At 38.1% G+C, this 27,974-nt stretch overlaps 1 protein-coding gene and 1 long non-coding RNA gene across 5 annotated transcripts in view; one reads left to right on the top strand and one right to left on the bottom strand.

Moving 5' to 3' along the window:
• The first annotated feature begins 210 nt into the window (after positions 1–210).
• Positions 211–27,974, top strand: LOC137273914 (uncharacterized). Its single transcript, XR_010956162.1, has 2 exons — positions 211–388; positions 26,320–27,974. It is a non-coding gene; the product is annotated as an uncharacterized lncRNA (long non-coding RNA).
• The window catches only part of LOC137273911 (calcium uptake protein 3, mitochondrial-like), a 92,795-nt gene continuing 87,532 nt past the window's right edge, over positions 22,712–27,974 (bottom strand). For all 4 annotated transcript variants that reach the window (XM_067806814.1, XM_067806815.1, XM_067806812.1 and 1 more), the window contains 5 exons: positions 27,037–27,128; positions 26,373–26,550; positions 25,607–25,715; positions 25,115–25,272; positions 22,712–24,445 (listed from right to left, as the gene is read on the bottom strand). In XM_067806814.1, coding sequence (XP_067662915.1) covers positions 24,371–24,445; positions 25,115–25,272; positions 25,607–25,715; positions 26,373–26,550; positions 27,037–27,128 — 612 coding nt within the window. In that variant the 3' untranslated portion in view covers positions 22,712–24,370. The remainder of the gene's footprint in view (positions 24,446–25,114; positions 25,273–25,606; positions 25,716–26,372; positions 26,551–27,036; positions 27,129–27,974) is intronic.

Below are 27,974 nucleotides of genomic sequence, written 5' to 3'. Positions count from 1 at the left end.
TGTTCTAGAAGTCAGGTTATTGTATCCTGGCTTACGTTACTGTCAATGCAGTTATGTCATACTGAGTGTCGAGGTCTCTTTCCCCTTATTGCCATGAGTGAATGAGTTTAGTAATTACGTCCCTTTTAGCTATATTATGGCGGGGGACACCAGAAATGGGCATTGCGCATTGCACCCAGGTAGGGAATCGATCACGGGTGGCTTCCCCTTAATAATATCACGCGCAGCACGTAGAAGGCACTGCCCGAGTTTTCCAAGCGCCATTTTCCAACAGAAGTTGCCTCGAATAGTGTGAGGCGAAGGTTCCCAGGCACAGTCGACAAAGCATGATCTGAACCTCTGACTGTTTCGGAAAGAAAGTTGTCGCTTTTGGAAACGGAACCAAGAGGTGGGTGCACCTGTCACTTTCCACGATGTTGAGTTACTTGAGTAAATGATTTAGTTAACAGACGCGTTCCAAAAGTTAAAGGGGCACTGATGCGGAGCGAATAATGTTTCTCGCCAACGGTCTAATGACGAAACCAAGATGCAAATTGGTCAGGACCCGCTCCCTCGACCGTGACGGACATAGGGACTGGGCTCCTGTCCACATTAGCAGAATTTCTTCACCCTAAAAAGTGCGGAGGCCGGATGCTCATCACATGACGTTATTTAAAAATATCTATGGTATTCCTTGTCTGATAGTAACAAAATATCCCAGAAGTGTAGTTTTTCCCCCCGGATGCTTGGATAGTATAGTGACTGATCCAATTTGATCCTATTTCTGTGTTTTTAACCTCCATATTAAATCATGTTATGTGAAAACATGATGTCTACATGCACGTAGCAAGCCATTTGTTTCAGTCCGAAAGATTGAAAAGCTTTACATTTAGATAGTTTGGATGTGGTTTTTTTTTTGTTGGTTCAGCTGTGATAGTAAATATCATACATAAATTTTAGTAACTGTGGTAGCTACCCCGGTTTATTATTCATGGTAATAAAAACACACAGTTAATTTATATGAATTCGTAAACTGAAAACGATGACTTTGCCTTTGGTAGAGAAATCTGAAAATTATCTTACGTAAAAAAATCCCAAACCTATTACATCTATTTACCCAAGTACACAGCAAATGCCTGTATGTATTCCTTATGTAACGAAGTTCTGTTGGTATCTTCAAAACAGTTTCGGCCAATAAGTGTTTTCAGGCTGCATGCGACATAGAGATTACATCTTCCTTGCCGTAACTCGCGTTTGATGGTGTAAACCTACACGTGTTATTGTCATCATTCTCTGGATGGTCAGTTAATGACTTTATAACAGGTATAATTAGTAGTAACACCACTTTGGTTACTCATCAAAGGTTCCCATTTGGCACTTCTCCTGTCTAGAGTAAATACTCAACATTATAAATTAAGGTCTGTAGTGGCAAATGTACTGTATGTTATGTAATAGGTGCATGTAAGTGATGTAAGAGGTTTAATCAGCTGAGTTACAAAAACAAACATCGATCAAAGGATTAACCGATAACACACTGATTGATTAATTACTTTTATCTTCAACAGCGGATTTGTCAGAAGGCAGTGTGTGTAGATGACTACATCCTGTCGTAAAGTGCGAGTGTAAAAACAACATCCTCCCTTCAAAGAATTAACCACCATTGCGTTGATTGATTGCTCATTATTGGTTAACTAAATTACTTAGAATGGCGGACATCATACATTTGGTTGCCAGGTGTGCTATCTTGGGTGACCAATGAGAGGTTTATCAGGTTTTCACCAATGTGTTACTTTTTCGCAAATTAGACTGTTGTAAGACACACGACACAGAGCAGGATTATTTACCAGCTGCAGATGAATGGAATATCGTTCTTTTATGTGGATATTGATGGATACATTCCAGAACAAGGTAGTAGTCTGGCATTGTTCTATAAAATTAGTCTGTTTTACATTCATTATTTGCATTTTGTTTTAATTTATTTGTTGTAGCATTCAGCAGAATCTATTTAACAGAAAACACACACTAGATCGCGTATGTGTGTAAAATAGGATCCACATTGGCAATCTATACAATGTATAAATGTTGCTGTGATGTTAGAAATTTACTATGTAAAAGCAGACTGTGTGTTCTTTCATTAAATTTCAAAATCATACAAATATAACTATAAACTAATTAGGGTTATGAGACAAAATTTAGAAACGTAAATTGGCTTCGTTATTTTCCCGTCCTAATAGTTTTTTACCATTTCAACCACTGCCAGATGATTAACCTTCAAAGTGTTTCATTTGTTTTCATAATACCTTTGTAATGAAGTAAAATTACTTGACCTTAGTTGATCTGTCTATAATTAAACTCTCAGTTGCGCATACGGAGCGCGCAGCAGAGGTCACGAACCAGTCACGAATTCAAGGATATCATCCGGGTACTCTCGTGTGAAAAACAATAACAAACGTTTACACCAGTCCACGGAAATTGCTCCGCATCAGTGCCCCTTTAAACTGAATTCGTACCTTGACCTACAGTCAGAAACGGACCGATGAATTGCAAATTTTATCATTGTTCAAAATTGCCACATAAATATAAACAGTACACGTTTATCATTTACTAATACCCAACAGCTTTCTGATATTCGAACATTTTCCGGACTACACCAAAAAACTGTCACCACTGAAAACGCATATATGAGTTGTTTCCTGTCCTGGCGGGGTAAAACCACAGAATCGGAACAGCCAGTCATGGCAGGGGACATCTCAAAATCTATTCCGATAACCTGTCGGTTCCTTGTCAGTCGTAGTGTCAGAGGGAGTAGTTAAAGGGATAACAAGTGGTGCCACAGTTGCCAGTTGTAAGCCATCCCGAGACCAATAACCTTGTTCAATGATGTTAACAACCTTGTTGACACAGTTTTGCCAAGTTTCAGTCGTGTGTTTGTTACAGGATTCCTTAACCTAAAAGGTCTCTTAATCTGAAAGTTGTGTTTGATGTGACAACATCTCCTTTGACAATAGCCCGTATCATTTCAATGGTGTTAAGGTCACAGTGACAGGTTGGAAGTCGCAAAGTATTGTGACCCTTACTTTTTATGTAACAGTCAACCTTGTAGAAAGGTCACCTTTGTGGGCTTTTATGATCTCATATAGCTTAGGCCTTGTTGCCTTTGAAGGCCATGCGATCTGAAATAGGAGCAACCAGCATGGAGAATGATAAGTCTCCTTTCCCTATTAGCAGTTTCCAACGTCACCCCTTACCACCCTCATCGGGTACCCCCTGAATGCTGATAGTGTGCGAGGTATTGACCCAGGTCTTGTTGACACTGGCTCGAACCCTTCCTCGCTCTTCTCCATTACCCTGAGAAATTATTTTTCAAGCAAAAGATATCAGGTCGTTCAGAGTACTGACCTGTTCTCCGCCTAAATTTTCTTAAAATGATACCCCAAAGAGTTTAAGTATCGCCAGAGTGTGTACTTTGATACTCTGAGGTTGTGTTCTTTATACAAATGCTATCTTAAAACTTTTCAACACCATGTATTTGTATTCAGAATAGAGTTTGTTGATAGACTTCCTTACAATGTTCTTTGGAAAGTTGTCTAAATGTTTTAATTTGTGTGATTCTGACATGACCCCTACCTGCTTCGCATCGCCCTCACAATGTTTGTGTTCCAGAACATTTGTCAGTACTCTTGCTGATACATGTACTCTTAAAGCTTTTGATGCCTGCATGTGGAATTTATTAATGGCATAAAATGGTTGCCCCCTTTCAGCTTCAGTTTGGAACTATCATACTATTTAATCATCAACTATTTCTCGTCAGCATTCAACTTCATTTTTCATTAGGCATGTGTATCCCATGCACAACAAGATAGTAGCTGTTTCGTTTCTGCGGAATGAATATATTCTGTACACATTTTAAAATTTTTGTCATATCTAACAATTTTATAGCATAACAGGTATGCAGCAATTATTTATCAATGTATAGTTGGAAATTTTCTGTGCATATTTTACCCAGATACACAGCTAATCTGGGCCTTTTGTGTTCAAGCAACTATACTAAATAATAACACAAGCCTTATTAAAGCATTTCATGTAATCTACTCAAAAGAAGTACAAAAGAAGTAATTTTTCCTTGTAATTTTTCAAATAAAAATAACGAATTTGGAAGAATTGGATCATCATGTGCGACAGCATGACCCTCAGCCAAAGACGTTAACTGCTCTGTTTGTGGCCTTGAGGGAAGAGTACAAACTCATTCCTAGGCACTCATTCTGGAATCTGGGACGCAGACTAACAACTTGTTTCTGAAATGAACGTATTTTACTGAAAAATCATTCATAGTGAAAAAAAAATAATATAATGAAGTGGAGCCCTGAGACTTTCTTCATTTTCAGAAACCATGGAAATCTAGACTTGCGTGGGCTTTCTTGGATATATATACTTCAGGGTCTGTACGACAGACTATATGGGATGCTGATGCGGAGCAACACAAGATACTGACTGCTTTGTGACAGTTTCTTGCAGCATTGGACCGTTAATGTTCATTCAGGTTTTCTTCATGACTGCAATCATCTTCAGTTTGTGTACATACGTGCGATTTCTTTCAGCTTTCCAGTTATCAAATGATACCTTTTTTAAAAGGGCACTAATCCAGAGCAATTTCCATGGACTAGTTTTATTATTGTCTTTCTCCAGTGAGTACCCAGATGATATCCCAGAATTCTTTACTGGTTCGTGACCTCTGCTGGGCCACCCACATGCCCAATTGAGAGTAAAAGTATAGATTGATCAGCAAAGATGAAATCATTTTTATTTGATATGTCCATCTCCATTAATATTATTATAACAAGTAAATACATTTTGAAGTTTATCCATCTGCCAATTGGTTACAGGGTAGAAAATACAGGAAGTCAATGTGCATCTTTTTATTTTGTCTAATAATCCTAATTAGTTTATTATCATACCTCCCTTGTCAGAGGTTTGACAACGTAAATCTAAAACAATTTGTATCTTTAATATCATTTAAACAGAGCTCCAGGTCAGCTGCGTATTTACGTATGTGTTGAAGAAAAGTTGTCATAGTAACAATGCGTATTTGCCCAATACATCAAAATCATGTTGTGGATCATATCATTTCAAGCCAATTGGAACAAACCCTCAGTTTTTCCATCTCAAATTTTTTGTGCTTAAAATAGTCTTGGATAATTGAAAATGCAGTTAAGATGCACGACACAGAATACCAGTCATGGTTTGTTAACCTTTCACGGATTGGCCCATCTATAAATAGTGACCAATTAAAATAGCAGATGTCTTTCTACATCTAATGTAATCAAAGACCTTAATTTGACAGACAGGTTTACAAAGGTGTAAATAGATCAGTTACCTCAGGGGTCGTGTAAAAATCAAAACCAGACAAGAAACACAAGCTGGATAGACTTGATAAGGGTGTCATACGCTGTGCAGTGCAAAATGCAAATATTAAACTTAGTTATAGGAGCAATGTCAGGCTATTACCTTGTTCGAGGAATGTATCCATCAATATCCACAAAAATGAGTGATATATAATTCCTCTGCAGATTTCCCAAGTGATGTGTCTTTTAACAGTCTAACATACGAAGACGTGATGTATCGTTTCAGTTTTTTCACATTGCTGTATAGTCTCATTGGTCACCCAAAATAGCACACCTGGCAACTACTTGCATAATGTGCATCATTCTTTAAAAAGAGTTATTTAGTTAGCCAATAATGAGCAATCAATCAATGTAAAGTTTTAATCCTTTGAAAGAAGGGTGTTGTTTTTACATAGGCACAGATACGACAGTGTGTATTCAGTGTAGATTAGTAAATGTACAGACATAAACACTACCTTTTGACAAATCCCCCATTTAAATCCGCATAGAAGTAATTAATCAATCAGTGTGTTATCAGTTAATCCTTTGATCGATCCCGTTACAAGAAAAGCCAAATAAGGGCCCCTGTCGGGTAATCTAAGTGGCGTTACCACTAATTATACCTGTTAAAAATTCATTAACTGAGCATCAAGTGAATGATGACAAATAACATGTAGGTTTATGCAACACGGATTCCAACCTAGCAACACCAAGTGATTTTGACAGAATCATCTATAAAAACAAGGGTTGTAACTACAAAACTAGGCAAAGCAGGAGACAAAATTAAAACTAAATGAAAGTAGATTGTGAGAACATATAGCTTTCAGTTTTCACAACAGCTGTCGCGTTTGTGCAAATCTGTAAACGAAATAGTTTACCCCCTGAAATGTAGATGAATTCTGCATAGACCCTCATATCTATACCTACAATTACGCCACAGAGACACACCACTCTGATTGGTTGAAATTTCGTTTGCGTTTGAGAATTGTGTACTGATGTCAAAAAGGTCAATTTAAGGTAATTGAAGACCGGAATGAGCAGTTTTAATGACAGGGTTTCAGTTATAACGATGTCAATGAGTGATTTATGCATTTTCACCTCCTAGACTAGGTGATCTTTAAAATACAAGATGAGATCAAAGATGCAATAAATGTCTTGAAAACAACACTCACTGCTTCTCCATTAGAAATGGGGCCCAGGTACACCAAAAGGCAAGATGACAGATCTGTATTTAGAGAAAAGTACTCAGTCCTATCTATGTGATCAGCTTATCTCAGAACAGTTGAAGAACACAATTTGGAGTTTCAAATTGTATACCTTGATAAAACCTGTTGTAGTAAATATCACTTAGCCGACCAGATGTGGCTTCTTTCAGATGGTTCTAAGGCAACAGTGTTGCCATCAGGTAAAGGTAGACAGCTGATCATCTTGCATGCTAGTATCTGTAGCAAGGAACTGATCAGGGACTGTGACTTTTTGAGGCCAAGGAATCTGAATTACCGTAGCCAAATGAAGGGGCAGGTATTTTGGGATCGATTCAAACATCAGCTGATACTGCAGTTGGATGAACCAATCATTATCATTTCGGATAACTCCAGTTAAGATATCCGAAGTGTCCCTGGTACCATTACACCTACTATGAGCAATTTTAAGGCTCAGTTACAAGATTTTCTCGCTTCCTGCAACGTGCCTTACAGGCAATCAGAAATGAAGCCCCAGCTCATAAAAAGAATCGGGTAGCACATAAAGCCTGTCCAGTTCATCAGTGGCAAAGTGGCAGCAAAACAAAGTTCTGTCTACACCAGTACAGCACTGGGAGCTCAATCCCTATGAGCTGATCTGTGGTACCTGTTTTAATTTCTTGACCAGCAGTGTTACTGACATGTATTATTTTAAGATGGTCCCTGACATATACTGCCAGTGCATTACATGAATGTTATCTCCCTGTCTGCCTGCCGTCTGTGTCACAATATAGTTTTCTTAGAACTAGAAGTTTTTCGATATTTTGCCAGTAATCATTTTGGTTAGCGAAAGGTACATTGTGTTACTCATATGCCATATTAGGTCGAGGTGGTATGAATGATTATATATGAGTTCTAAAAGTTTTTGAATCTGAAATATCAAATAATTGCCAAAATGAAGTTTCCAAGCATTTCTGACACTGCTTTAGTTCGTTATATATTTGTTATATGCATTTTGACTTTCTGGAGCAGAACTTTATGCCTTTCAGTACTCTACTTCCATTTTACTGTATACACGCCAAAACATTTGATTATCGTAACTCGTATTTTAAGAGTATTTTGCTATTGCAATGGATATTGATGAACCTGACCTTTTGTTTTGTATAGTTTCAGTTTAAATTTATTTTAAAACCTGTTACCTATCTGTCTCATAATAATCAATGATTTTTTTAAAGCAAATATGTCGAAAGCTATTTGTCTGGGGGAGATTTAGTTATATATGAGAGCACTGCTGTTTAAGGTGGATATGGCAGTGCAAGCTGGACTTACATCATGTACAAGTGATGTATGCATGTGGGAATTCCGCTTATAGAAAAGAGTTGTGTACAAGTTGAAGCTTAAAATATAAAACAATATAAAAGCCACTAAATTAAATAAAAAGTTAGCAGATGTTGGACTCTTCTTTGTTTAAGAGTACTATGATGTTTGCTGTGTTTGTATGACCTATTTCCTGTTTAACATGTCTGATGTCTGTATTCCACTTAACTGTGGCGCACGCACGCACGCACGCACGCACGCACGCACGCACACACGCACACGTGTTGTCATCTTCATCCAGTCTCGGACCAGTGAAGGTCCCAGGGTAGAACAGGGCTTGACAAATATGCTGGTCTACTAGACATTGCACCAGTAAATTCTTTGTTGGACCAATGTTTTGATTTTTCTAGTGGTCCACTGTGATAGTTGGAAAATAATTGATTTTTTTTTCATAATACCAACCTTTTCTGACAAAAAAAAAACCCACTTTGAAAGTATATTATCTCAAATTTCATATTTAACATGACAAGCAATACTAGTGTGTCTGTTTAATCAGCAACTTGGTTTACATTGATGAAATTCGAGATAAGATAAATTGGCATCTGAGGTTCCGAATCACTTGTCACATGGCATTCCTTTTCCTGGATTTTGGCTCCAGTGTAAAGAAAACTCAGACAGACAATCAAACTGGAAACTGGCAACAAGGCACTGCAAAATGCTTCAACCTGGCAGAAAAGTTCAAAGGGGTCAGTTAGATCCTGGCTTTAAAAGTTTCCATGGTTGGAATATCATGTTACCTACAGTTCTTAGTGCTATGTTTTGTCGACCATTCAGAAAGTATGAGGTTTCCGGTACTTTCGGTACAGATGTTGAGGATGTTCAAGAAAACACTGCTGCAGGTGTAGAATCGTCAGACCTCTCTGACTACTTACTACTCAGATGATTCAGATCATGACAATTTTAATCTCCAGGAGGAAAGAGCATATGACTTTATGCGAGAGCCATATCATTTCAAAGGCTATGCCTAACTATGATGTTCACCATGAACATGATGAATAAAAATTGTCTCACTTGACAATGTGATCAGAGCGTGTTCACTTAAGACACTGTAATGTTAAGTTAAAGTTGAATGTTAGTTCAGAATTCAAGTTAGAATTGACTGTTAGTTCTGAATTCACTGTTCAAATTTTTGGTGACAACAAAACAGTGTTGAAATGACTGTTTGGCTTGACAATGAGACCAGAGTGCGTTTACTATATCAAGTTAGTGTCAATATGACACTGTGATACAAGTTCAGTTGTAGGTGGCTGTCAGCAAGTTCTGAAATCACTTTTAAGAACTTCTAATTTTTTTGTGATAACTGCTTAAACAGTGTTAAAATAGCTGTTTGACTTGACCTGGTTGACCATGAGTCTAGAGTAAGACCAGAGTGACACTATGTGTTTACTGTAAATTACACTTACAGAGATAATAATAAAGTTAGTGTCATAACGACACTGTAATTTATGTTCATGCAGTTGTGGTTTATGGTTAGGAGTTCCGAGTTCACGGTTGTAATCATTGGTGACTACAGCTGAAACAGTGTTAAAACAACTTATTCAGTGATTTTTTTTTCATTTTTCATTAAAAATAAAGAAACTTGTCAAGCAGATATTGGTGTTTCTTATTTAAATATATTTTTGACAAGTGAAATTTATCATGGACCAGTACTTTCTAATTGGCACTGGTCCTAATGACTATCAGTTGTATTTTCAGTTTGTCAAGCCCTGTAGGGTAGGCCTCCAGCAGCCCATGCTTGCCTTGAAAGGTGACTGTGCTTGTCGTAAGAGGCGACTAACGGGATCGCATGGTCAGGCTCACTGACGTGGTTGATACGTGTCATCAGTTCCCAATTGAGCAGATCGATGGATTGTTCGTCCAGACTCAATTATTTGCAGACCGCCGCCATATAGCTGGAATATTGCTGAGTGCGGCGTAAAACTTAACTCTCACTCACTCACTCACTGACTCGTCCCGTCTCAAGAAGTGAGGTTCAGTTACTCTTTGGACGGAAGCAGGCAGTGAAGACTGTCGGCTACTGGTTGAATTCCACTTCCAGGTGTAGATGTAACCCTACTGTGACTGCAAGCTATCTGCCCTGATGCTGTGTTTTTCAAGACCATACCCCCTCTGGATGAAGAAAAATCTGTCAGTGCTGATGGAGAAAAGGATATGAAGTCATTCCCACATTCACTTAAAAGTAGAGAATGTAATGCTGATGACTTGTAAAATGACAATTTGGTTTCCCTGAGGCATGAAAATTTAGATGGTCATAAACAGAAGGGACCAGTTAGTATTTCATATTTTTCTTAAGGGAGATAATTATTACTGTCAGAAGTGTATATTTGTTGCACCATTGACTTTGACATTTTAGGCATTGTTTTCATCATAATTATGCGATTTTGATATATATTTTTTTCAGTATTTCTCGCAGGAATCTGTTTTTGATATTATTGTTTCATTTTAAATCTCCTGTGCAAAAAAAAAAAAATGGAATCAGCATTACTACCACTACCAGTCAATTAGTCTGTTGTGATATGAACTCAGGAGATTCTGTATCACTTGGACTAAAGCTTATACATTCCTGGTTATGAAAGACTCCACTGTTGCCACAACACGGTCAACAGTATTATGGCACATAACACCAAAGACCTTACTGAAATTAATCCAAGTGCAAGGGGCATAGACACTGAGTACTGATCAGGACAAGGCCTGCTAATGCTACTCAGAACATCTGTCAGGACACCATTGAGACTGAAATGCACGTCTGCTGGAATATTGATCAGTGCCACTAAGGCTGAATAAAAAAATAACCGTTCTGATTATACATCTGTAAAATTAAGAGTAGGAAGGTAGGATTTGTATTATTTTTTTTTCCCTGAGGAAATCATGTCAACTTTCTCTATCAAAATGAGCAATGTCCATCAGCACTAGGGAGAAAACATTAGTACCTGAAAGCTTATTATATTCATACTGCAATGAAAAATATAAGGTGAAAGGTGGCACTAGAATTCAAGTGGCGGAAATTAGAACCACAACCTTTTTTTTTCCTTGATGGAGCAGTTAGCTGTTCTTGTTGTGGAAAAGACCATCATGAAGTCAAATGTCCACACAAGCACAGAGACTCTGATATCAGCATGGCAACTAAGGATCTAGGCTTCTGTTTGGATAAGTTGATGTAGAAGTAACAACATAAATATTACACTCCAGTTCAGTTGCAAATGTGTGTCCTTGATGTAAGTTGTGATTCGTGGTGTCTCCAACTATAGACACGGTGACAGCTTGAACACCTTGTGAAAATTTCTTTCTTAAACATGTTCTTCACAAACTGGTTTCTCTCAGAATTGAGAATTCAAGGCCAAATACAGAATGTGATGCTACTAAAGAGGAATCTGAGATGTGTTTGTGTCAGCGAGAACAGTATGGACTAATGATTGTGTGTGAGGGTTCTGTTTGTACACATGGTTCCTCTATTCTTGTGTGAGCATTAGGGCTGCAACAAATACACAGTGTATCTAATAGGATATGCATCGCAAATATTGGGTAACGAATACAAATAATTATTCACGAATACATATTGTAGGTAAGTGATTGATGCGCAGGTTGAAACCCCCATGTTGACAGTGTTAATTTGTCATTGTAATAATCAGTGATCACATGACACTTACATTTGGTATGTAATAGTTACGGTCGACAGTACCATGTGCAGCCTTAGTTAGCTAACATGATTTGTACTACAAGGCTAGTACATATTCCATTCTTACATATCTCACTCATGTAAGAGAGGGCATAAGGGCTCAAGTAAACCAAGCTCCATTATGAATCATAATTATTCATTCACATTTGGTTCTGGTGACCACAAATAACTAATAATTGAAGGGCTACGGTTCGATTCATAGAAAATGGAACTTTTTTTCGCAAGTGAATGATAACAGCCTTAGTGAGCATCTGTTTAAAACCAAAAGGACCTAGTTACGGGTTGAAATGTAAACTCCAGTTGTATATTGAATACACAATGTATTTCATTCTTACATATTTGTTGTATTACACCTATGAAAAGGGAGAGTAGAAGACTGAGAGTGGTCTCTCCTGGAAAAGCCTCTCAGGGTATGCCTTGGTGTGCCTTGACTGGTCATATGACCAGTTTAGTCAATATGTAGAAGTTAAGTCATGTATTCTGTCACTTCATTTGAAGTCAAATAATTGTTACTGGTGTATTAGTACAGTAGGTTTGTAGTAATGTTTCAAGTTGGCATGTTGTAGCTCACTCACTTTTATTCGCAGTGTGCAATGACGAAAGACTAAATTCTATTGATAAATTCTTCTTTCACATATTTGTTTTATATATAAAATGGAAATATACCTTTAGTCGAGTGTTTGTGATATCAAGTCAAAGTGATAGTTTTGATTTTAGGAAAATTGGTTAGTTGTATTTGATGTGTGTGAAAAATGACATATCACTGATCTGTTCTAACTCACCATTGATGCTTGAGTGTTACAATTCTGTAACTACTTTCTTTCTTGTTGATCTTATTTGACAAAACTGGAAAGGTCTGTCAAGCTTTTTGATAGTTTTAAACTGTCTGTATTTGAGGTGTGTGTGACAGTCTCAATGTCCATGTCATTCCAAACAAGATATCTGAAGAGTAATTACTAATGTAGACGTAAAAAAAAGGCAAACAAATTGACAGCTGATGTTAACATGTGTTCTAGCGATAGTTTTGTGTTTTTTAAAATGGTTGGGGAGGGGTGACCGGGGTGTCATTTATTCTTTTATTCATTCACATATGTATTTCTTTCTTTTAATTTATATCATCCCTTGTCGCCCATTTAGCGTGATGCAGGGAATATAGTATTATGTTCTGTTGGCCCGCACCTACATACGAATTTAAATATCTTTAGAACCATTGACTTAATTCTTTTCATACTTGGTGTCTAGGTTAATCATAGCGCACAAAATGTCTTAGTCAGGTTTGGTGACTTTGATCTTCATTTCAAGGTCACAAGTCAGCGATAATGTTTTACCGTTCCTCTCGAGAATGGTTCACTGGATTTGTTTTTCTTCATATTTGACACCAAGCTTCATCTGGATAAGACTCCGGCCCACTCAGTTTCATGGTCCTTTTTGTCAAGGCCTAATTTTCAAGGTCCCACCAACACTTTAAAGATTTCTGCATGGTAACTTGGATGTTAAGCTTGTCAGCGAGATACCTGAAGAACCATACACTGGATTTTCTTCATGTTTGATACCAAGCTTCATCTAAGGAAGGCACAGGACTCGGTTGATTTTGGTGACCTTCATGTATTTTTGAAGGTCATGGCTACACTTTGAAGACTTCAGCATGTTAAAATTGTCAGCAAGATATATCAAGAACGCTTCACTGGATTTTTTTCATGGACTTTGAAGACTTCTGTTGAATGTGTTTTGATAAGCAATTCTTTATTACTATTTTTTCACTCATTTACAATGTAAAGTTTGGAAAATAATTACTGTTATTTAGAAATTGTGAGAAAATGGCAACGGGAATTCATAAGTATTCAATGAACAGGAAAGCAGTGAAACATGGCGGGACATTTAATTTCATAGCAGATCATTTCAAACATGTGATAATAGCACTGTACACATCTGTGTAACTATTGAGGAAAATATGCATGATCATATTGACAGTATAGTTTATGTTTGCAAAAAGTACATCTGACAGGGCTCCCTCCAATATGTGCTGTTACATGCAACTACATACAAAGTGTAACCTGTTAAGATTTTCTTGCACCAGGTGCAAGTCAATTATTGAGAAATAAATCATGAACATTACAGACATAGAAATAAACTTTTTTCTTTCACTTGGTCTGATTGTATTTCTTTAAAATAACAAGAGTTATAAACATTTGCACACCTGATAACATTTTTAACACATCAGTTTGTGTCAATTTGTTACGATGATACACAAGATATACATCTCATATTGGATAAACTTAGTGACCACAGTGCTGAATAATCACAGTAACAGAAAAGCGCAGAACAGAGCAGTGTCTTGAGACAAGTTTTTTGTCCTAGAGAAACTACAAACTGCTCTTGACTTCTTCCTTAGCTTTCAAAGCTTTACTCAGATCTCTCTCCAGCTTTCTTGCCATTGCATGTGATCTTACCTTTGGAACCTTTGGACAATCTCTTCCAAGAGTTAGATACTGTTGACTGTGTGTCTCCTACAAGAGAGTTCCAATACTTATTCACCAAAACTCAGGGGCTGGTTTACCATTTTACCAGTTTTAGCTACTAGAACCTTCCTGGCTTCTGTCTCCAATAGTCTGCCAATGAGAAAGAGTCACAGGGTTGTTGGGGACCACTTCTCCACTTTCGCGAGAAATTTTTTCTTCTTGGAATCTGAAATCTTTACTAGCTTGTTTATTGCTGACATTTTCTCCTTGTCCTGTTTGGCACTTTTCTTGACAGAAAAGATTTTTTAAAATCCTGCAATCAAATGTAGTACACTCTTTCTTAGCTTTTAAAGATTGACTCACCTCTCTCTGCATTTTTTTTTTTTTTTTTTTTTTTTTTTGCCAGTACATGTGATCTTGTTTTCAGGAACATTTGGACAATCACTTCCAAGGTTTGACTGGTGTTGTCTCTCCATCAAGAAAGTTCAAATACTTTACCAAAACATTTGTTACGATGGCCTCTCTTAAGGACTGGTTTACAATCTGGCCAGTTTAACCCACTGGCAGAACCTTCCTGGCTTCTATCTCCAATAGTCTGATAATGAGAAAAAGTCACAGGTTTGTTGGAGACAATCTCTGTCAGGTGCATTTGACCACTTCTTTTCATCAGCAAGAAAGTTTTCCTTCCTGGAATCTGAAATCTCGACTAACTTACCTGTTGTTGACATGTTGTCCTGTTTTGCTGTAGATTATTGAAAAATACAGGTGTTCTACTTTTTAATATCTTCATTTGTACAGCTCCTCTCCTCTTAATCTAATACAACACTTAATTCATAAGTCACTTCATCCAAAATGTTTGTGAAATCATTAATACTTAATTTTACCATATCATATTATATTTCAATTATTATGTACATATGACAATACCACAGTATGAGAATTATTTTCCATATACACATTCTTGTCTGGCATTCCTCTCATTCCACAACTTTTGGAAGAATATTAGTGATGTCACTGCAGATTTAGATTATGCTACCGTATGGGGCAGCATGCTGATCTTCTTTGTGGTACTTAGAGTTTTAAAACTTTTCAGTCTTTCAATGGTCTTTTCAATATGTATTATAGTCTCACTTGTATAATAGTCTCTTCAATTTCCCGTTTGTAAATGCTTGAATAGCAAGCTGTGCTCCACATACAGATTGTTCATCTGAAATAACAAAATACAGGGGATGCAAAAACCAAATCCCCCCCATGCTCTTGAAATCCAGATTGTTGTGTTGTCACCTTGTCTGATGGCCTGCCTCCAAATGCTGTAGACACAAAAGTAGTGGATCCATTTGGACATATGCCTACAAGAGTGAGTGAGTGAGTTTAGTTTTACGCCGCACGCAGCAATATGCCAGCTATACGGCGGCGGTCTGTAAATAATCCAGTCTGGACCAGACAATCCAGTGACCAACAACATGAGCATCAATCTGCGCACTTGGGAACCGATGACATGTGTCAACCAAGTCAGCGAGGCTGACCACCCGGTCCCGTTAGTCGCCTTTTATTGCAAGTATAGGTTGCTGAAGGCCTATTCTACCGCGGGACCTTCACGGGTCTATGCCTACAAGAACCTTATCAGTGTTGTGACTTTTGCAGTTTGACCAGTTTGCTCAAGCTGTAAAATTACCAGGACTGCAAAACAGTCATTGGTTACCCTACATTTTCGTAAGTCTTTAAAGACCTTGTGCATAACCCAAAAACTTCCTTCTAGGTCAAGTGAACAAAGGACAGCTAGCTTCTGTGCCAGTGGTGACAGGGCGCTGTTCATCAGATCGCTCACATGTTGCTTTGAAACTTTGTCCCATCTTCCCTACTGGCTAGTGAAGAGATATTGCAAATACATCAGAATCTCATGCATTTTTCCGGTCAATTACAATCGCAGTAATTTTTTCCCCATGGTATTTGACAACAATAGAGGACAGCAAAAGAAAATCTTTCACAAAAAGTAACACAGGAGAAAATTTAAAGATACAGTTATGAACCTATAAATCCTTTTAATCTTGGGGGAGGGGTGTCACATGTCTGTAAAAGCAAATTCTCACATTCTCACATCATTACATCATCATGTTTTATTCCCTATTAATCTATTGTAAAAGATGGGATGTGGTTGTACCTGTCTCTGCTCTGAATGTACATGAATCAGAAAAGTTATGTGAAAGTTGTTGGAACAAATCCTTTATCTTCATGGTTTGAAGGTGGAGTAGCTTATCGAAAGATTTAGAAACCCCATGCTTCTAAAACAATCTGTCTCTTAGATAACCTGCTTAATGCTACTTCTTTGAAATCACCCATCCTCACGACCAGTGCCTTCCTGTTTTGTTACTTTGATGGCTTTCTCAATAATGCAACATTACATACTCTTTGCAATCCAGGTGTCGCTGCATGATGTCACACTGGTTTTCAAACTGGGATGGGAAAGGCTGAGAGTCAAGGGCTTTAAATTTGCTTCATTCTGTATGTTGGAGATGGCTTCTGATAACACGACACCTTAGTTGGCTGTTACCAATATGGGAAACAGGTTTTGCTTCCTGTCTATTTGCCCTCTTCCTCATCTGTCCGAACTTAGGAACCCATTATTGGCAGTTGACTGTTGATACAGAGACTTCCATCGTGACTCATGCAAGTCTTTTATTACCATTATGGGAGTGGCTTGACTGTGAGTGATTTTTTCTCCTGATTACCATCTCGTGATTAAGTACATTGAGAACATTTACATCTATCCTACATATATTTACTATGCCTCACAGTAGATAAACATACATATAGTTAATTGAAGTTAATATATGGATGTAATAACTAATAAACTTCTAATCCCTAAACTCACGCTCCGTAAAAATATTGTAATGATGAAAACAAAGGGAATATTGCTTGTTATGGATGTCACCTAGAAAACGGACATATAAACACAAATGTCCACATACATAATTGGCAGGTGCCAATTGTCAACTCTTAGTAACGGCAATGATCCATGCAAATGGCCAGTCATTCTCTGAAATGTGCAGAGATATTTTTAATGGATACTGCTTGGATTTCAACCCAAAATCTATATTTGAGGAATGGTTGCAATTCCCAGGCAGGTGTAGGAGTGAAAAATCCTGTCCCGGAAACTGATGAGCTCTTGTCGTGATGGTTTTGTTTTTATCTGTTACTGGCAGAAGGGGTGTAGCTTCCAGTCATTCGTCAGTTTCTGTGGGCAGAGGCCTGACAAGTTGACTGTGCTCAAAGGTTTTCTCTGTTATGTTCCCTCTATCATCTCTGTTCTATATAGGCGAAACATCCCAACCGATCAACACCCGTGTGAAAGAACACCAGACATCAGTCACAAAGTCTGACAGCAAATCAACCATCGCTGATCACATCCAGTCTAACCAAAATCATATCATTAATTGGGCCGACATCACCATCCTGGCCAACAACCAAAAGGACTTCACCAAACACAAACTCACTGAAGCAATTCATATCAAACGTCAAAAGCCTACCATCAGCCAAAATCGAGAATATTACATTCCATCATCTTATGATGCACTCCTCCGGTATGTACTCCTCTAAGCCCAATCAGCTGTATAAACTCACTGCCTTGTTAAACCATCCCTTACATTTGTACATCGTTGGCTTCTACTCCCTCCCCCATTGTCTACCCACTGGCTTCATCACCTAAGTCCCCACCCGTTTGTTAATTACCTTGTTATCTTGTCTTTGTTATCCTCACTATATATCCTTTGCCACCACTGTATGTTTCATTCCTTCTTGACAACAGTGCAAGAATCTGTACCAAAACGTCGCACTATCATAATAAAGAAGTTGTTATCCATAAAGTTTGTCAATCTTGTTTCATTAGCTCTTTCTCCGTCTTCCTCCTTTTTCTCTCTGCTCCCACTTCCTCCTTCCTCACCCTCCCTCTCTCCCTTGTTTAGTCAGCTTCTGTAGATAGTCTGTGTAACATACACATTAGATCTTACTCTCAATCTTTGTAAATAGTAGATGTGCATTTTAATATTTTTTCATGGGGTATCATCCTTCATGACAAGGAATAAGCCTGGCTGTTGAGATCTTGATCATGTATAACTAACATTGCAGGCAATTTTATTATCTCCATGTTTAGTGCCACAGAGCATACCTTTTTGGATAGTCATGTTCAGTGCCATTGAACATACCTTTCTGGATAGTCATGTTCTGTGGCACAGAACATACCTTTCTGGATAGTCATGTTCTGTGCCATTGAACCTACCTTTCTGGATAGTCATGTTCAGTGCCACTGAACATACGTTTCTGGTTAGTCATGTTCTGTGCCACTGAACCTTTCTAGATAGTCCTTGCAGAGTATATTGAAGTACACTGTGTTAATAAAAGGGGACAAAAGATGTCAAACATCTTCCATCCGACTTTGAGGCAATAAAAGCAGAGTTTCATGGTCGAGTGGCATCAGTAATCGAAGCGCATGGCATCCCAGATGACCTGGTTATTAACTGTGACCAAACAGGCCTTTCTCTCGTGCCTGGGGGTGATTGGACTATGGAAGAAAGAGGATCAAAACAGGTTACGATATCTGGAATGGGGGACAAACGACAAATCACAGCACTTCTAGCCATGACCAAATCAGGACAACTACTGCCTCCTCAACTGATTTACGCTGGGAAAACAAATCGCTGCCACCCCACTGTCAACTTTCCTGAAGATTGGGACATCACCCATACTGACACGCACTGGAGCACTGAAGATTCCATGTTGAGATTTGTTGAAGAAATCATTGACCCATATGTGACCTCGACCCGTGACGCGCTCGGCCAATCAGCTACTCAGAAAGCTCTGTGCATTTTTGACGTGTACAAAGCACATCGCACAGTCATTAAGAAAAGTTCTAAAAGAGAAAAACATCGAAGTTGTTTACGTGCCTGCTTCATGCACACACAAACTACAACCTCTGGATTTGGCTGTGAACAAAAACTTTAAAGATGAACTGAAACATGCGTTTCATGCTTGGTATTCAAGCGAAGTAGTGCGTCAGTTAGAGCAACAGGAAGAAGCCGGTGCTGACGACCCAACATCCGCTGTTTCTGTTGACATTAGAACGAGTATTGTGAAACCACTCCACGCGCAATGAATTATCCAGGCCTACGACAACATATCAAAGAGGAAGGATTTAATCCAAAGAGGATTCCGCCAAGCTGGACTTTTGGACTAATTTACTAGTAGCAGGTGACCTAACATTTTTAATTTACAAGTCGTGTGTATCATGTGAATCAGAGACACTGAAAATGACATGTGTTGAATCAACTATTTAATTTGTTTTTATGTATCTGTTTGTTGAATGAATGAAGTGTACTTGTAGTCAAATTACTAGCAATATAAAACGAAAACTCAAGGCTCTTTGTTTGTTTTTAATTTCACAATTTATCATAATTATTCGCGGAGGTTTTATTTTCGCGAATAATTTATTGGCGCGAAAATTAAACCCCCGCAAATAATGATTTTACAGTATTTCATATTTAAGGCAACCATTTATTTGAATTGGATAACCTAAGATTGTACGGTGCAGCACATTTAGCACCGTGTATATTATCTTAGTGCTTGCCTATGTATAGCATTAAGAGATGTCTAGTATATTAATACATTACCAATTGTGGAAAGGCTATGATATTTACAAGCATGGAACTTTCATGATTTTACTTATTTGTCATGTGCTCAAGGGCGTCTTTCACATCCTTATGTTAGGCAAATCTCCACAGCATTAAACATCTGATATCTACAACAAGTGTTTGTTGATGTTAACCTACTCGGCACATGGTATTGCAACACTAATGCTCTATCTTGACTGATGTCCTCAAATAATATCAGTCGCTGAAATCAGATATGTGTCAGTTACTGCAGTGCATGAAGCAGAAGGAAAAATCAAGTAAGGTCAGGAATTCCATGTTTTATTTGTGCAGGTTGGCCTCTTACTCATCAGGAAGAAGAAATTAAAACTTTCTTGCATCACAGATGAACCTTCAGTCCACAGTTTATTGAAACATCAGCATCAGTTTCAGCATCAAAACATGAAACATACCAGTCCCCTCTAAAGGGCACAGCAGAGCATACTGTCCAGATTTTGAAGAAGGCCTCGTCTTCTAGAGATGAGAGGGTACAGCATTTGACTATCAAACTAAGCCATGCCATGTTCTTGATGTGCTTGTTACATAAACACTCAGCACAGTTCGTCCCGAAGAGGGAACCTACAACACATCTGTCGTCATTGAAACCGAACTTTGCAGAGAATGTAAGTCTAGAAAATGTGGCAAGTCAAGATGTCCACAGCTTTTGATAATGAAGAGTCTCAGGGCTCCTTTTCTTTATATGTTACTTGTTTTAATAAGCATTTTTTCTGTAAAATATGTTCATTTCAGAGACTAGTTAGTCTACAAGGTAGACATCTGAGAGAATTTCAGGTCTGTCAGTTGGTTCAAGTTCACTGTAAATTCAAATATTTTTTTTTGTATGTTATGATTAACATGTTTCAAATTTGAATGAAATCTGAAAAAACATTTTTGAAAGTCCACCGCTGTACCATTACATGTATATAAAATACATGAGGAGTGACATCAGATAAGAAAACAAAACAAAAAATAAAGTGACAGCCTGCAATTCAATCAAACCTGTCACATTTTGAAAAAAAACATTGACAAGCTTGTACATCATTTTTGGTAATCATGTTAGCTTTTTCAAACTTCATTTCCCACTGCTTTGAAAAGTTGAGAAGCCTGTATCAGAAAACATCGGTGGATTCCGTAAATCAAATATGATGTTCACAATGACTCAGAAATTGAAACCGTCTGTCATTGGTTGTTTCCAAGACATTGTATCTTTTCTGTGTATAGTCCTCATAGTAATTACATTTTGTTGGTGTGTGGGTGGAGGTGCATTCAATAGAAATATGAGTCGGGTGAAATTGGGTTGAATTACCCTTTAGCAAAGACATGGTATCAGAATTGATAGTCTTCAGCTATTTTACCTTCATTGAAATCTAGTTGGGCACATAATCAAGACATGTTTTTCTTTGTTATTGATATCATATATTTACGTTAGAATATAATTTAGCTTTGGAGTAATGAACCCATCTAGTACTGTTAACCTTGAAACGGATTAGAACAGGTTGCACGTGACATTATAGATAATGTTTCGGTGTTGATTTCAGGACATTATAACAAAATACTTTTGGGTCCTAATAATTTTATCTACCTTCTTTTAAACCGAAAATGACATCACTCTATTGGTCTCAGGGAAAACATTTTCTGTCATGTCCCTCAAATCCGATCTTCATTCCTTGGGCTATCTAATTGCCCTGCGAACCATGCATCATCTTAATAATGTCCCTCTGCTCTGGCACTTCGAATTATTGCTTTTTCTTTGTCTTGCCATCACTGAATATGATCGTACAATAAGACATAATTGACAAATTTTTAACATGTAGTGCCGACACCTGGTTTCAGACCCGTAACCCATCGCTTACTGGCTTGGCGGATTTATCCACTAGGCAGCAAAGGATCGCTGTGAAGTATAAGATTGTTTCTCGGTATGAACTGTGCGATTCACGCAAGTCAGGTAGTGCAGGCAGCAAACATGCAGGGCACAGTTAGCATGTGCAAGGCAAGGGGTGGCATCGGCTGCCAGTCTCATCCCAGTTGATTTTATCAGTGAATACCAGATTTGGAAACTATATAAAGTAAATATCTTCCATCAGTTTGTAAGTTGGATATAACATGACCCGTGGGCATTATTGAAAAGTAAACCCTCTTCCACCGGGAAATGGCATACTTTTCAACGTGTTTGCCGGTCTTGTTATATCCTACACATAAAAGTTACTTTTGATGGCATTATATATATTTCAAGTCAAGCTTTCATGTATTTTTGTGATCCCATAAGCCAGTGGAAGTCCAATCACAAATATTGCAGGTATGTCATAGCAGAATGAAACCAGACAGTCTAGTGATCAATATCATGAGCATTGATCAATACAACTGGCATACTGTGACTTGTCAACCATGTCAGGAAGCTTGACGGCCTGATCCAGTCAGTTGGTGCTTATGACATGGGTTGTGGAGGATCAGTTCTAACCCAGGTCTTAATTAAACTGATGGATTGTCTTATCTTCATAATTCTCAAAACTTGGTAACAACTGAACTACATACTTGTAATTTATAAAATATTCGTCAGTTGCATGTCGTCAAGTTTGTTTCTTTTCTGAAGTTAGGAGAAACTGATTATTAATACAAAGATGTACTGAAGCTGTGACAGGACATTCCAGTGCAAATACACACTGCTGTCATGGTTAGAGTATTAAGACCCATGAAGGTTCTGGGTTAGAATAGGCCTTAAGCAACCCATGCTTGCCATAAAAGGCAACTAACGGGATCGGATGGACAGACTCGCCGACTTGGTTGATACATCATCGGTCCACAATTGTGCAGATCGATGCTCATGTGGTTGATCACTGAATTGTCTGGTCCAGACTCGATTATTTGCTGTCACCATATAGCTGGAATATTGCTGAGTGTGGCGTAAAACTAAACTCGCTCACTCACTGGAGTATTAAGCTCAGCTTATGATCCTGTCTAAGTGACTAAGAACAGAAGATGAGGATATAATATTGTTTAATATTTCATAAAGTTTCTGTACAAAAATAAGGTATCCTTAGCAGAGAAACAAAACATCAGAATGCACACTACATAAACCACACACTCCTGCATTTTCTGGAAAATTTCACATCTTTGATAATCCAGGTTATGTTGTCATGAATACCCTGCTTGAGATGCCATTAGAGATCAGGTGTCACATCCGAAAATGCCATGGTGGCCAGGGGCGTTATTCATCCCAGAAAGCATAGGTCATGGGTGAAGAGGTTTGGTTGTTACTCTGTGCAAGTTTGAAGTCGATACTAAAGGATTAAAGCCCTACAAGGATGCAGCACAACAACTAAGGACTATTCAAGATGCGCATTCTGATGTTTTTCTGCAAGGAGGAGAACAGAACACATGTTGTAACATTTTGCCATAGGACTGTACAGTTCACACGCAACATACAAACAGGCATCTGCGACAGTGCCCACTTGGGGCATCATGCTGAACAATTTGGTACTTGTGGCAAGTAAAGGTAGACTGTCTTGATGGGTGGCAGCAAGAACGCCAAGTCCTTCATGGTATCACAATACGTACACCATTGATTAGATGTCGGCAAGCAAACATTACTTTGTTGGGTTTTTTTTTAAACCACAGATCAATGAGAAATGTATGAAATTGTCACTTTAGTTTGCTACCAAGCACAAAAAGCTGATTTGTAACATGGCCATCTCATTCGACACTCAAAATTTAACAACTTATCACATGGTCGACTCACTCACACGCTATGTACACAGATTGCACCCTGTATCACAGTGTCCTAAGTGGAATAACACAATCCAATAACAAACAGATCTTGAAGCAAAAACAAGTTATGAGAAAAAACATTCAGGATATGTTTCAAGATATAATGGAAGGACTTGAGAAAAAATGATGTAAGTGCATATCTAAGTAAATTTGTGCATGATTATTTTAAGATTCTCATCTAAGGTAAATTCACAAAATTTTAAGGATGTTGCATGTTCAGGAAAATTTATCAAGTGTCAAGTACACAACTATCAATAGGGATATTGCAGAAGGGACCAATAATTTGGAGAAAAAGTATTCCCATGTCTATTACTGAGCCCCAGAAAAGGTTGCAGTTAATCTGCTTAGAGCATCCTGAGATTTGTAGGCTGAAAACAATTCCTACACATAAACACTGGTCCATACCAGTGTAGTATGAATTGTACCCAGGACTGAAATACTTTTGGCAGTAGTTAAAATAGTGGCCTTCACATTTGATATCATTAATGCAACTGGAAATAGTCCACTGTCTTTAATAATAAGGTGAAGTATGCCACTGGGTGATCAACTTCAGCTCATCTCAATATCCTCTTCTCCAGGTCTCCCTTGACGATACCATGGCTTCATCGAAAGTCATGGGAGACAACTCCCTGGTGTGGGTAAAGGGAGGTAACTGGCACAATACATGGATCAGATGTTTTGTGGGGAGTTATTATTTGGACGAATGAGCACTACTGTGGTAATGTTGGTTCCCTTGATTTGAGTTTGGAGAGCTGCCATCTTCCTGGAACAAACTCAGTTGTATTTGGAAAGATTCAAAGTGGAGCAGACGTCCACACTTGATTGTGTGGTGAGAGTTTTGAGATACTGGATGTGGAGACAGACGTGGAAGCTAGTTGCTCTTCATTTCATTGCGGATACACTGGCGGAAGGCTTCCCATGTCCCTTGTGTGTGCATCAGGTGAGACTGTCAAACAGAAGAAGGAAAGGAGTGCAGGGTTGTACCTTGACATACCAAGCTACAGGTCAAACAGACTCCAGTCAGTAATATCAAGAGTTCTGGAATTACTTCATTTACTGGAACTTTCTATTTCTTTTCCCATAACAATTAATCCTGGAGCTCTACTAAAAGAGAGAGTGAGTGAATTTATTTATATGTTGCTCTCGGCAATATTCCAGCTGTACGACAGTGGTCTGTAAAAAACCAAGTCTGAACCAGACAATCCACTGATCCAAATCATTGCTCTTCACAAATGGGACATTATGGTGTACCTCTACTAATGATGTTTTCAGAGGAATATAACTGAGCAGCTAAACATGAATACCTCCCATTGAGAGACAGATTACACAGACCCTAAGACTAACAAAATGCATTTTAACCCCTCAATGCAAAGTGCTGGGTATAAATACATGAAGTATTTTCTTTCATAAATCTTTTAGAATTTTGCAGAATGAATGGAGCTGTATACATCAATATTCCAGTGAATTATTTGATTTGTTTTGTTTCTTATTTTTGACAAAATTTCAGTTCTTCCACTGTCAACATATAGGGAAAGCTTGCTGTAACATGTATCTAGTCAACAGTTACTAAAACCAGTGTCATGGCGTATTTGGTATGGCTACAGATTCTACTGACCCTGGAGCCACGATGTAACCTGTCTTTCATGATAGCTATGAACTCAGGGGAGCTGAGATGGCCATCACCATCAGAATCAAAGATCTGGAACACAGTGTTGACAACATCTTTGGCCAGAGTGAAGCCTGTACACACCCTCACTGCTCTCTGGAACTCATCTGAAACACACCAGTATATGATCAAAGACCATAACAATGATCACATGAACTCTGTCAGCATTTATTGAATAAGTGAAAACTTGTCCACTATATGCTTACCAGCTCGTATTTATGTACATTAAGGTAGATAATCCATTAAATCTTAAGTCATTCCCAAAATAATATATCAAGTCTGTTGGTGGTGAATGTTTAACATTCAGGTGAAATATACAAACATGCCTATAGCACAGACAGGCAAAGAATCTTAAGCTAAAAGTGAATCTCTGACATGAACCAATAACCAGTATATCCTGCTACAACTAAGGGCTGCAACTCCGTAATGTGTACAACACACCTTGGGAAACTGGCTGTTGGGCATAGGTATACATCTTCATGGCGATAGAGAAATCATCCAGATTGTTCAAGAACTGACAGAACTTCTTGAACTCTTGGAAAGTAATGCCCTGAAATGTACAACATTTCACATTCAGACACCATGCCATGTTCATTCATAAGTGAGTGAGTTTAGTTTTACTATATGGGGGTGGTCTGGAAATAATCGAGTCTGAACAAGAAAATCCAGTGACCAACAACATGAGCACTGATCTGTGCAATTGGGAACCAAAACAGTGTGTGGCTATGGATTGAGATTGCTTATCAATGCAATTCGTTTTTGATAAACTGGAAAGCAATGTTGAGGAAAAACAGGAGAAAAAGGCCCGCTGAAAGAAATCACTATATTTCAAGTCCCCAGAGATTCATTAAACATTAAGGCATTGATAAGGCAGAAATACGCTACCTTATTTTCCTGAAATAGCAATTTCAATAAACATTATTATAACGTTTAACATTTTAATAAATATTACATATTTCTGAGAATCAACCTTTTTTTTTTTGAGCATAAATACATGTATCAAAACAAAAATTATCAAACATCAAATTTTTATTGTTCAGTTTCTTCACTGTTTCTCTGAAATGAGGCCCTTATTTAAAGATATTCTATGTGAAAATATCTGCACTCACCAAAGTTTAGTAAATGTCACAATGCTTCTCAATTTTTTCTTTCAGTGTCCGAAGAGGAACAATAACCCCATATATGTCAAGTGTCTCACAAAAATTACCTTCTCTTGCTGAATTCTGTCCTTGACCCTGGCGATACACTCTTCAATCTCAGAACGGTCCAGCAGGGTGTAACGGAGGAGGATGTGTGCAAAGTCCACCTCAGAGATCGTGTTCATGCCCTTGGAAAACTCCAGAAACTCCAGCTCTATGACCTCACTCTGCAGGTTCTCCATAAATCTGGACAACACATGATGAGTTGCCCAAGTTTCTTAATTCCGTCACATCTTATTCCGTGTATTACAGAAGTGTGCATTATACTTTCATTAAATGTCAAGGATGTACCCTAAAAGGTCCACAGATTATCACTTCATAAACTGTAGAGGACATGATTACCAGAATGCTTGGGAATTTCAGTTTTGGGTGTTGGGGACCATAACCTCAGTTTTGTGTCCAGGACACAGTTTAATCCATGTTATCTACAAACCATCGTATAAGTTTCTGACAAACAATGTACACTCAAATTCTTAGACTTCAATCCATGGATCCCAAAAGGGCTGAAATGACTTGAGCTTATGCACAATTCTATACCATTCAAAAGAACACGATGTTTTGAATATGCCATGACTGGTGGATATTAGAGAAGACCGCCTCCTAGCTGTAGTAGTCCTTTTGTTCCAAGCAGTGTATTTTGAAAGCACAACTCACATCATCCATCTGGCTCACCTGTGAAAGTCATCATACTTGAGGACGTCATTTCCATACTTGCCGAAGAAGTGCACCATCAGCGATGTGTCCTGGATTCTCGTCTCCACAGCCTACACAACACAGATGACAATCATGTCAGACCAGCAGCAGCTGACAGCTTTAAGTGTAACACAATCACAGCAATTGTTCTCAGTAGGAACTCAGGCAAGATATGCTCATTCCAACAGTCAGACCAGCAGAGCCAATAACAGCCAATATGTAAAAGCTCAGTTCTCTCTCTTCAACGAAGGTAACATTGAGACTTAAGAAGGGTTCAGGAGCATGAAACCCAGCAAGGATATGGTGCCAGTACTGTATTAGATGCTCCAGTGGAAGATCAGAGGTGCCGACAGTACTTTATCAGACAATAATATGCTCTTTTTGCATTGCATCACAATGCCTTGGCGTCACTACACCATTCTACCATCCTTATGCTTTATTATAATAGTTCAGGGCAAAACTATACTTTATTACAAAACACATTCTGGGCAAAACTATACTTTATTACAAAACACATTGGGGAATTTATTTCCTAAACTGAGTGAAACAATACATCAGTGAACAGGTGCATCATGTGCTTTTATGTCACTACATGAAAAATATGTGTTTTTTGTGCGTAACACTGGATCATTACAAGATGACAGATTCGCTAGAATAATACTTCTCTTTCATCAATATTTGACACACCAACAATTTGGGGTTGTGTAACTTGGGTCTCAACCCCTTACTTTTCAGATACTTTCTACATCAGAAAAAGGTGATATTTTTCATTGTGTCAGTGTGAGTGCTGAGGTACAGTCCTGTCTAAAGCTAGCTTTCCAAGTGTATTTACTGAATACGTAATTGCAAGATATGTATTGTCCAATTCCATATCTACATATATAGAGTCTATGTGAGGCATTAAACTATTAAGTCTT

This window comes from Haliotis asinina, chromosome 2 (genome assembly GCF_037392515.1).
Source record: "Haliotis asinina isolate JCU_RB_2024 chromosome 2, JCU_Hal_asi_v2, whole genome shotgun sequence".
NCBI classification, from domain to species: Eukaryota; Metazoa; Mollusca; class Gastropoda; order Lepetellida; family Haliotidae; genus Haliotis; species Haliotis asinina.
This window is presented reverse-complemented; position numbering and strand designations above follow the sequence as displayed.